The following is an 11,615-nucleotide window of genomic DNA, read 5'->3' as shown; positions in this document are numbered from 1 at the left end:
ATATGGTACCCTTGTTTAAGAAGGGAGAAAGGGATAGGCCGTGTAATTACAGGCCTGTCAGCCTAACTTCAGTGGTGGGAAAATTATTGGAAAAAATCCTGAAAGACAGGATAAATTTACATTTAGAAAGGCAAGGTTTAATTAGGGACAGTCAGCACGGATTTGTTAAGGGTTTGACTAACCTGATTGAATTTTTTGAGGAGGTAACCAGGAGGATCGATGAGGGTAGTGCGTACGATGTAGTATATATGGACTTCAGCAAAGTTTTTGATAAGGTCTAACATGATAGACTGGTAATGAAGGTTAAAGTCTATGGAATCCAAGGCGAAGTGGCTAGTTGGATCCAAAATTGGCTTAGAGGTAGGAAGCAAATGGTAATGGTTGATGGATGTTTTTGTGACTGGATGTTTCCAGTGGGGTTCCGCAGGGCCCTTGCTTTTTGTGGTATATATCAATGATTTAGATTTGAATATAGGGAGTATGATTAAGAAGTTTGCAGATGACACTAAAATTGGCTGTGTGGTTGATAATGAAGAGGAAAGTCATGGACTGCAGGAGGATATCAATCTACTGGTCAAGTGGGCAGAGCAGTGGCAAATGGAATTTAATTCAGAGAAGTGTGAGGTAATGCACTTTGGGAGGGCTAATAAGGAAAGAATATACACATTAAGCGGTAGGCCACTTAATAGTGTAGATGAACAAAGGGACCTTGGAGAGCTTGTCCGCAGATCCCTGAAAGTAGCAGGCCAGATGGATAAGGTGGTTAAGAAGGCATATGGAATGCTTGCCTTTATTGGCCAAGGCATAGAATACAAGAGCAGGGATGTTATGCTTAATTTGTATAATACCTCGTTAGGCCACAGCTGGAGTACTGCGTGCAGTTCTAGTTGCAGTATTATAGGAAGGACGTGATTGCACTAGAGAGGGCGCAGAGGAGATTTACTGGGATGCTGCCTGGAATGGAGAATCTTAGTTATGAGGACAGATTGGATGGGTTGGGCTTGTTCTCATTTAAACAGAGGAGTTTGAGAGGAGACCTCATTGAGGTGTACAACATTTTGAGGGGCCTGGATATAGTGGATAGCAAGGGTCTATTTCTCTTAGTGGAGGCGTCTGTAACGAGGGGGCATAGTTTTAAGGTAGTTGCTGGAAGGTTCAGAGGGGATTTGAAGGGGGGCTTCTTCACACAGAGGGTTGTGGGGGTCTGGAACTCTGGAACTGCCTGGAAGAGTGGTGGATGCAGAAACGCTCACCACATTTAAATGGTGGTTGGATGGGCATTTAACATGCCGTAACCTGCAAGATTATGGACCTAGAGCTGGTAATTGGGATTAGACTGGATAACCTCTTGTTGGCTGGCACAGATATGATGGTAAGTACTTTAGGGAATCTAATACAGCCAGAGTGATCTCCTGGACAAATTTCGAATGCCTGGATGGTTTTTGCCTCTCCCAGGAGATCACATGGCTCCAGTTGGGATGGAGTGTAGAATGTTTCAGTGTAAGGGGTGTTGCAGTTGCGTGGGGTGAACTTTTGGGCTGGGTGCTCTTTACCATTCCGCCATTGTTCATTGTTCATAGGTTTATATGTAACCTTCAAGGCTGCTGACCGAGGGCCGTGCGGCTCTTTGTCGGTCGGTGCGGACACGATGGGCTGAAATGGTCTCCTTCTGCGCTGTAGATTTCTATGTTTCTATGTTTCTATTTGTACATTTCTTAGTTTGATTGGACCATTGTTAGTAGTGTTGTATCAGTATTGCCTTACTCTTGAAGGTGGCACTTGCCTTTGTCATGGTGGCACTGGTATCCAGTCATGCTATAGGTGGCAATAAAAATAGTCCCTATCCTATCTAGGGTTGTCATGACCTCCCACTGTGTACCACCCCACTCCCACTTCCCATCATTGATTTAGTCTCCAGGCACACTGCCTTCCCATACCAATTGGAATATTACGCAATACATCCACTCCCTCCACTGGCGCAAAGTTGTTGCAGTGTGTACCATTTGCAAAATGCACTGCAGCAACTCACCAAAAGGGAGTTAGATGAAGTCCTTACTACTAGGGGGATCAAGGGGTATGGCGAGAAAGCAGGAAGGGGGTACTGAAGTTGCATGTTCAGCCATGAACTAATTGAATGGCGTTGCAGGCTCGAAGAGCCGAATGGCCTACTCCTGCACCTATTTTCTATGTTTCTATGTTTCTACCAAGGCTTCTTCGGCAGCACCTCCCAAACCCGCAACCTCTACCACCTAGAAGTACAAGGGCAACTTGCAGCTTGCCCTCCAAGTCACACACCATCCTGACTTGGAAATATATCACTGTTCCTGGGTCAGAATCATGGAACTGCCTCCCTAACAGCACTATGGGAGTACCTTCACCTCATGAACTGCGGCGATTTAAGAAGGCAGCTCACCACCACCTTCGCCAGGGCTATTAGGGATGGGCAATAAATGATAGCTTTACCAGCAACACCCACATCCCAGGAATGAATTAAAAAAATTAATCTTGACTGTTCAGTTAGCCAAAAATCTTTTTTCCCATCTCCAATATTTTTTTATAACTAATAGATGAAAATGTTCAAAGAAAATGAATAAATGCAATTTTGTTTAATGCCCCTGTGATTGTTCTCCTGGGTTGCTTGCAGCAGTGCCTCGGAGATTAATCTTCACATCCTGGAGTAAACGTTGGCAATCTCAGGAGATACTTTCTATGTTTCTATGTTTCTACTCTTCTTATTGGTCGGTGAGGATGACACTGGGTTGGCCCCAGTTGCCATCAATTAAAATCAAATGAATAAAAGTTATCCCTCTTTTTAAAGGGGCACAAACAATAGACAGCAATTTATAATTAAAAAAGCAAAGGCAACTTATCAAATGAAAGCAGAGTGACATTATTTTCTGGGTTGACAAGAGGCGCTTGTGTAGTGCGCTGCGGTGCGGAGGCCTTTTCTTCCGGGCAATGCACGCTGCCCGGGCAGTCAGGGCGGAGACGCGCACAATCGCGTCGAGAAGCGAGGGTTTGGGGAGCGCTTTAAATGTAGGACCAGGGGGCAAGATGGCGGGTAGGCGAGAGCTGGCTCCCAATTATTTATTTATTTCTTTCAGAACTACCGAAAAATCATTTGCACAAACTCTCGCTCGTTTGAGTTTTCTGTTTTTAAAAAAAAAAATCTCAACAACTTTATGAATATCTTTAAAAGTTTTTTTAAAAAAGTTGGTTGTGTCAAAAACCCTGAAATTTTCAGGAGTTTGCCCCTAATTTTTTTTTAAAAATGGCTTTTTTTTTCTAATTTTGTTTTTTTGTTGTTGTTGTTTCTGGCAGATTTGTCGCTGGTACAGGAGGAGCTGCAGGAGGATGTGGACGGATGTGAGTGGGGCCGGGGTTTGGGGGGGGCCTGCTTCTCTCTCCCCTCCCTCCCTCCTCACTCGAGCTGCTGCTTTTTCCCCTTTCGGGGTTTGTGGTGCAGCCTCCGATGGGCCGAGGCCGGGGCGGAAATTAAAGCCGAGACCGTGCCGGAGCCCAGCAATCCCTAGACCCGGGGGGCTGGGGGGGAAGAGGTGAAAGGGGCTTCGGCCTCCGAGAGAGAGAGAAAGGGGTGTGGGAACATGCTCGCTTTCTTAAAATGTTTTGATTTTAATTGCTTTTCGAGTTGACAGGAGGGGGGAAAGGGGAGGGGAGTCAGTGGTTAGGACTTGAGGATTGGAGCGGAAATAAAGAAGCCGGGAAATTGGTAGGGGAGGGATATAAAAAAATTACCTTTTTTTAAAAAAAAAATGAAATATATAAGGAAAGGTTTGTTTTCTGGCAAGTGTCCTAATGGTCTTTAAAAGTAGAGGAGAAAACCTTTTATTTAAAGAGGATATCAGCGGCATTTTGCGCTCCGAGATAGCAATTTCGTGCTGTCAGTTTGCCTGACAAAGCGCCAGTTGAAAATGTTTGGGGAGGGGTGGTGGGGAGTATTAACGTTTCACAGGCTTTGTACAGCAGTAAGTTGAAAGCATCAAATGTAGTTGTCAAACGAATGCAGTCCAGTTGATTTTTTTTTCTCCCTTTTTTTTCCCTGAAGGTGCTTACTCCATGCTGGGTATTGATTTTGTGCGTAAGGGCGCCCTCCAGTAATTAGTCCAAGTGGCCATTTTTCATGTGTGACTTGGATGGTGAGTGGCAGCAGGCTGTTCAACTGCATCACAGCTGAGTCTGATCCTATCTTCATCTGATGTCTGAATGTTAGGAGTTTCCAGTAGGGGTTTTTGATGAGAGTAGGCATCCTGTCAGAATTGTTTTTTCCTTCTCTGGCTCAGGAGAGACCAATTATAGCAACTCTGCTGCTGTTGGCCTGACCTGTTAACACAATAAAGACTGAGGATTGTTGTGGTCTATATGATTTGGATTTTAACAGGCTTTACAGAAACAATGCAGGGAAAAAAAAGCAATTGTGAGAGCACCACCAATTCTTTTTTGAATTGTCTTTGGCCTATTCTATTGAGTGTAGACTGTCAAAAATGCTTTTTTTTTGACAATTGTGACAGCAGAGTTTGTGGTCCTCCATGAAACTGCAAAAAATGTTTTGAATGTGGGATATTTTGGAATGAACATTGAATATTGTCATGTTAAAATTGAATGAGAAATGGTATTGTTGGAGATGAAATCTGAAGCATAAGGTGCACTATTTGTGTGCATTAGCCATTTCTGTATCCCTTTCCAATTGTACAGTTGGCATCTGGTTTTGACTGTCCTTTAGACTTTTGTTCATTTGGCACAATGTCTAATTTAGTAATGTGTGTTTACATACTTGTAGGTCTTAAATTTTATGTGTACTTGTTGCAAATATTAGGTAGTTTTATCCCCCAAAAGTATACATATTGTATTGCTTTGGTGTTGTGATCTCTGCATCTGTAGCGGCTGATGTAATATGTACACAAGCTTTGTCTGCATGCATACACTATGACAGGGAATAGCCTTTAATTGGAAAATGAATATCTAGAAACATGGGAATTGCTAGAGCAAAAAAAGGTCCATCTGGTTGACTCTTATGAACCTGCTAGTCACATGAAAGATGGTGGTATGAATTTGTTTTTCATTTAATTAAAAGTGGTATTATTTGTGATGTACCATGTGGGCTCAGCCATCAGTTATTCAAGATCATGTTTTATGTACCCTTTTAATAATTTACTGAATTTTTATAATGTAGGACTTTTAACTTGAAGAGGTGCCACATAATTAATCCCCACTGTGCTATCCCATGGAGCAGCGCATTACATCTTTGCATCTGTTTTCCCTACATGTTGGTTTCCTGTTCTCCTCTAGGCTGCTTGAGGAAGCCACTGAGTGTAACTTGAGGTACTTCCCTGGAGGGATGGCAAACTAGAGGGTATCGTTAACTTGGCCGTGTTTTGCACACTGCACTTTCAAATGGTATTGGCAGAAGCCTAAAGTAAACCTGTTAGTTTCTGTTTGCAAAATTTAGCTGAGGGAGAAGCGGACAGATAACCACATTTCTAAGAAAAATGTAATTTTTGTATTCATTTTAATTTGAATTATTTGCAAAGATAATAAACATACTTTCAAGATTATTGACTTTAGTGGATGTTGCCTATAACTTGGCATTCAACAGTGTTATTGTTGGGGAAGTCTTAACCCTTTATAAAGATGGGTGAGGAAAAGAAAGGAGGAAATTGTCCCTCATTTCATGGCGTATATGTCTTGCAGAACCAGTTCGGGAAGTGGATCTGTAATCATACCGATGACTCCTCGCAACTGACCCCTATGCATTCCAGGGTGGTTTCTACTCGCGTGAAAGCAAGCTTTTGGATAAACACTTGTTTGAAAGTCACTATTTGCAGCTTTTAGCAGATTGCTAGGGAGGGTAATGTACAGGTCAGCAAGAGCAAAAGTGCATTGCTGTATGGCTATCTGACAGCAAATGCTTTACCTTGTCAGAGGTGTAGACTTATGCCATCTCTCTCTCGATTCTTCACTTTCACCATCTATACAAGTGCCATCTTGTTTGTTGCTGACTGCAAAGTAGTAAAGTCAGTGGGTTGTTAAATAGAGTGACATGGACAGCTTGGGTTTCAGCATATGGAGGTCTTTCATCGCAAGCACCAATACTTGGGTTTCCTATTACCAATTGAAGCATTCTTGCTATGGGAGCTATTTATCAGTTCAAGTTGAGATATATAAATAATAACTGAGATGCCAGCAGTGCAGACTGTATACTTTTTTTGAATCATTAGTGTGAGAAGAAATAATCCTCCAATATTCAATAGTATTTCCAAATCACCTGTAATATAATTGGAAATTTCCTTTCCAAGCCACATAATGCCCTCGTGAAGTAACTTGAAATATTTTGGGCTGATTTAGTTAGTAAACGGCATGTTCGTGAAACTATTTTATAATAAAAAAAAGTCTTTTGGATTTTGCTAGAAAGTTGAAATGGGATCCGTAGTTAATGGTTTAGATTATATAGGCTTCATGTGTCCATATTTTGGCTGGGTTATAGTGGCAGTGCAATCCTACAGATAGATGGGTTGTGCCAGGGACAGGTTTCAAGTAATGAAAGATAATTGAAATAGTTGTGACAATCAATGTGCGGATTGCTGTAGTCTGGTTTTCAGTTCTCACTTGGATGCGTCAGTCGTATTCAAATATGTTAATGCCTGTTCTAGTGCAGAGGCCCAGTCTAATGGGCGTGGACTGAAAACTAAAGGGGAGAAAAGAAACTGCCAGAAGAGGTGATCTAAAGCTGAAAAAGTATAACAGGGGAGACCTTTGAATCTTCAAAGAAAAGCGCTGGAAATAAAGTTTACAATATAACAAAGATTTGTATGCAAATTTCAGGACATTTATTTAAGGGAAAGATAACTAGGGGTAGGAGTTACTTAACGGTGTTTTCCTCTTGATTGAGATTGAAATGAAACAACAAGGAGTCTTCTGATAAATGTCAGGTTAATAATAGTCGAAATTCAAACAGAATAAGAAATAAGAAATAGGAGCAGGCGATGGCTGTTTGGCCCTTCGAGCCTGCTCCGCTGATCTACTTCAACTCCACCATCCCGCACTATTGCCATATCCCTTGAATACAAGAAGTGCAGAGGGGAACAGGCACGAGTGCATGAGAAACTATTAATAGTGTCAGAAGGGAACACTGAAGCCTTCTCTAAACATAGAGTAAAAGGGTAGACAATGGAAGGGTGGGGCTAATTGGGGACCAAAAAGGAAATCATTTTATGGAGGTAAAGAGCATAGCTGAGGTACTAAAGGAGTACTTTACATCTGTCTTCACAAAAGAAGATGCTGCCACTGTCACATTAAAGGAGATGGGCTAGAGAAATTAGAAAGAATAAAATAGATAAAGAGGAGGTACTTAAAAGGTTGGTAATGCTCAAAGTAGAAAAGTAATTCCATCCGGATGGGATGTATCCTGTATTTCTGAGAGAAGTAAGGGTGGAAATAGTGGAGACTCTGCCGATAATCTTCCAACCCCCTTGGATAGAGGAGTGGTGCCAGAGGACTGGAGGGTTGCAAATGTTACACCCCTGTTCAAAAAAAGCAGCGAGGAATAAACCAGGTTAACCTATGCTGATGGAGAGAATAATCTGAGAATTCATTTTCAGTTGGAAAAACATGGATTAATAATGACCGCCAGCATGGATTTGTTAATAGCAAATTGTGTCTGACAAACTTGAATTCTTTGAAATAAGAATTGATGAAAGTAGTGCAGTTGATGTGTGTATGGATTTTCAAAAGGCATTTGATAAAGCGCCATAAAATAGACTTGTAGAAAAATTTAAGACTTTGCAAGAGGTAGTGGCAACATGGATATGAAATAGTGCACATTGGTGTCCCCAAGGGGTAGCTATTAGGGCAACTATTTTTTTGATATTTTATTGCTGACCTGAACTTGGGTATGGGGCATAATTTTAAAGTTTGTAGGGGAGCAGACTTCAGGACAACAGACAGATTGGTGAAATGGGCAGAAACCTGGCAGGTGAAATTTAATGCAGAGAATGTGAAATGATGCATTTTATAACAAAGAATAAGGAGAGGCATTTTGAAATAAATAGTCTGATTTTGAAGGGGATGTAGGGACAGACACCTGGGGGTTCATATACATAAGTCTTCAGCTTTTCGCTATAGTTATAAATGACTTGGATGAAGCAAATAGAGAACCATATATCTAAGTTTGTTGACGCCATGTTAGGTGAGTAAATAACGTTGATAGGAATAAAGTTGCAAAAGGATATTGATGGATTAAGTGAGTAGGTAAAACTGGCAGAGTTGAATATGGAAAAAATTAGGTCATCAGCTTTGGATCCAAGGAAGACCAATCAGAATTTTCTACAAAGCTAGGAACTGTGAAGGAGCAGAGAGATTTAGGGCTCCAAGTAGAGGTGTCAATAAAAGCTAGTGCACAGGTACAAACCATTTATAAGGCTAATGGAATGTTGGCATTTATCTGAGGGATGGAAGTTGTATAGAGCTCTGGTTAGACCCTGTCTGGGGTACTGTATTCAGTTCTGGGCACAGCATCTCAGGAAGGATATATTAGCCTTGCGACAGGGCGTTGTGCAGATTCACCAGAATGATACTGGTGCTAAAAGGGTTAAATTATGAGGACAGGTTGCATAGACTAGGCTTGTATCCATGAGCATTAGAAGATTAAGGAGTGATATAATTGAGGTGTTTCAGATAATTAAAGGATTAGATAGGGAGAAACTCTTTCTCTGGTGGGAGAATCCAGGACAAGGGAGCAAAATCTTAAAATTAGAGCTAGGCTATTCAGGGCTGATATTGGGTGTGATCTGGAATGCAATGTATGATAGGGTGGTGGTATTTGATTCAATCGTAACTTTCAAAAGGAAATTGGATATATATTTGAAAAGGAAATATTTGCAGGGCTATGGGGAAAGAGCAGGAGAGTGAGACTAGTTGGACAGCTTTTGCAAAAGAGCAGGTACAATGGGCCTAATGGCCTCATTTAGTGCTGTATGGCAAAGTGCCCATATAGCATTGTTTTAAAAATGAATTATCCTCTTATTCAGTAACACCCTGAAAGTTACATTTCCTTTTAAATGATCCAGAATTTTAACTCTTCCCTCTTGCGTACTTTCAACATAGCATGATAGTTGATTTTTTTTTTTTAGGAAAGCACCTACCTTGGCTTGTTAGCTTAGCTGTGCAGCTAGTAAAAAGGCCTGGCATCTTGCACAAGTCTCAAGTCAGTCTGCCACTTTTTTTTTTTTGCAAGCTTCATTCTTTAGTTGGACCACCAGTTGAATTAAGTATTCTTTCTCTGAAGGATAGCGACAACAATATGTAGATCTAACTAGTAAGAGAAACAATATAGAGAAGGAAAGATCAAATTGAGTTAAATAAATAAATAAATAAAATAATCCGCTTGGAACTCAGGCCTTTTGTGATTTTTATAATTTGAGTGACTGAGCTGTGTACCACAACGGTCTCCAGTTCGTTTTTTTTTGGTGTTGGCTAAGTTTGGTGATCTGTTGAGATTGCAGTTTGCCACAGTGTCCCTGGATTAAGGAGGAAAACATTTAAGTCAAGTTTCCTACTCTTGATTGCCACCTACCAACCCCTGTGGTCAGTGCATGCATGGGTGAAGACCGGCTCAGGATGAGCTTTGGTATCCACCCCTCTCTCAGCCACATTTAAATAGCCTGCCAATACTTGTTGAAGCTTGTATGGCCAATTGGTTGAGATACTAGCGGATGCTCATGGAACTGTATCCAAGCAACTTGCATTTTATAGCATTCTTTATGCAAAAAGGTGATCTGAGCACCTCACAGGAATGAGAGCTGTTCAAGCAAGGGGAGGTTAGAAAATGTGCTGCTTGGGACAAAGCTGCATTTGTAACAAACTGCAAAGAAAAGAGGAGACAGAGCTCACTTTAACTAAACATCTTTCAGCAGTCCTTTGTGGAAGGTTTCTGATATTAAATTTTACTTTTAGGCTACTCATTCTAGGTTTACGAGTGCATTCAGGATCGTTTTCTAGAGCAGCATGCCTCAAGGCCATGAAGAGCATGAGTGATATTTAATTTAGCTGAGTGCAAAGAAATACTGATCTGGTAAGAAGCAAGAATCTTGGCATTAGTGACTACAATGTGTTTGAAATATTGGACTAGTAAATCCAGAAAGAATGGTGTATGAGAAGGTGGCCTTTTTGTAAACATATTGTGTGAAAGTAGTGGACAATTTTAATCCGGTCTTTAGTGAAAAAGGAGGCTAGAGTTTTTGCAACATTAGAGAAAGGAAAATGCCTACATTCATTAGGATAAGAATATTGTAAGGAATAAACGAAGGGTATTGAAAGAAATAGATGAGAAAATTGAAAATCTGTACTTTGGCTCGGTGTCAATTTTTGTCTGATTGCGCTCCTGTGAAGCGCCTTGGGATGTTTTTCTATGTTAAAGGCGCTAAATAAATGCAAGTTGTTGCATCATCTCAACTTTGGGGAATTGTAAATACAACACTTGCAAAACTGGAGCAAACGACAAATCAAGTAACTACAGGCCAATAAATTACACATCATTACACGGGATATACGGCACAAATGGGCCATCCGGCCCAACCTGTCCATGCCGGCGTTTATGCTCCACTCGAGCCTCTTCCCGTCTTTCCTCATCTAAATCTATCTGCAGAACCCTCTAGTCCCTTCTCCTTCATATGCTTGTCTAGCCTCCCCTTAAGTACATCATTCGTTTCAACCACTCTCTGGTTGCTAGTTCCACATTCTCACCACCCTATTGGATTTCTTGGTAACTCTTGTATTGATGGCCTCTAGTTATGCTCTTCCCGAAAAGTGGAAACTTTCTCTCCAGTATCCACTCTTTCATAATTTTAAAGATCTCTTTAAGGTCAACCCTCAGCCTTTTTTTTCCAAGTTTAAAAAAAGTGACCCAGCCTATTCATCCTTTCCTGATATGTATACCCTTGCAAAACTTCTCTGCACCTTCTCCAGTGCCTCCTATATTCTTTTTATAATATGGCGACCAGAACTGTGTGCAGTACTCAATGTGGTCTAACCAAGGTTCGATACAGGTTTAGCATAACTTCCCTACTTTTCAAGTAGTGTAAAAATTGCTAGAATCCATAATCAAGGATATAGTTGCTATGATTTTGAATAACCTATTGAAGTCCTTTTTGGGGAATTTAAATGACTAATTCCCTACCTTTCCGATTATGTGCTTCTGACAGGTAAGGCTCCTCTTCAGGAGCTTGAAATGACCAAAATAAGCCCTTAAATCTGTTGGGTCCAGTGTTAAGCATGTAATGCCTTTGTGTCTTGCCATTTAAACTATCTAATTTGAACAATTTTAAGGTGTTGTAAATTCAAACTAAACAATTTTAATGCTGTAGATTTCAGTGCAACACCAAAATGTGAAGATAGAAGTAGGGCTGCATTTGTCAAAATGTTGCTTTTAAGATTGTAGCTTTGGGTGCCCTTTATAATTTTTCTTTTTCCCCTCCCTGAAAGCTCCACACATTCCATGACCGAGAAATCAGATTGGAAGTCAGCTTCCTCCTGTGCTGTGTTCTCTCTCTGGTCATGGGCATTTACCAAGTGCCTGAGCTAAGAGAGGGAGCACCAATTGA

General features: G+C 41.0%; 1 protein-coding gene across 5 annotated transcripts in view; it reads left to right on the top strand.

Moving 5' to 3' along the window:
• The first annotated feature begins 3,049 nt into the window (after positions 1-3,049).
• LOC139277523 (serine/threonine-protein phosphatase 4 regulatory subunit 1-like) overlaps positions 3,050-11,615 on the top strand; it is a 79,725-nt gene continuing 71,159 nt past the window's right edge. For 3 of the 5 annotated variants that reach the window (XM_070896099.1, XM_070896090.1, XM_070896080.1), the window contains exons 1-2: positions 3,050-3,061; positions 3,322-3,366. In XM_070896099.1, the coding sequence (XP_070752200.1) occupies positions 3,055-3,061; positions 3,322-3,366 (52 nt within the window). In that variant the 5' untranslated portion in view covers positions 3,050-3,054. Of the gene's footprint in view, positions 3,062-3,232; positions 3,367-9,979; positions 10,088-11,615 lie in introns of those variants that run through there. The other 2 variants (XM_070896124.1, XM_070896107.1) reach the window with 2 other exon arrangements.

Source organism: Pristiophorus japonicus, chromosome 1 (assembly GCF_044704955.1).
Source record: "Pristiophorus japonicus isolate sPriJap1 chromosome 1, sPriJap1.hap1, whole genome shotgun sequence".
Lineage (NCBI taxonomy): Eukaryota > Metazoa > Chordata > Chondrichthyes > Pristiophoridae > Pristiophorus > Pristiophorus japonicus.
Note: the sequence above shows the minus strand (reverse complement) of the source record. Positions and strands in the feature narration are given on the sequence as shown.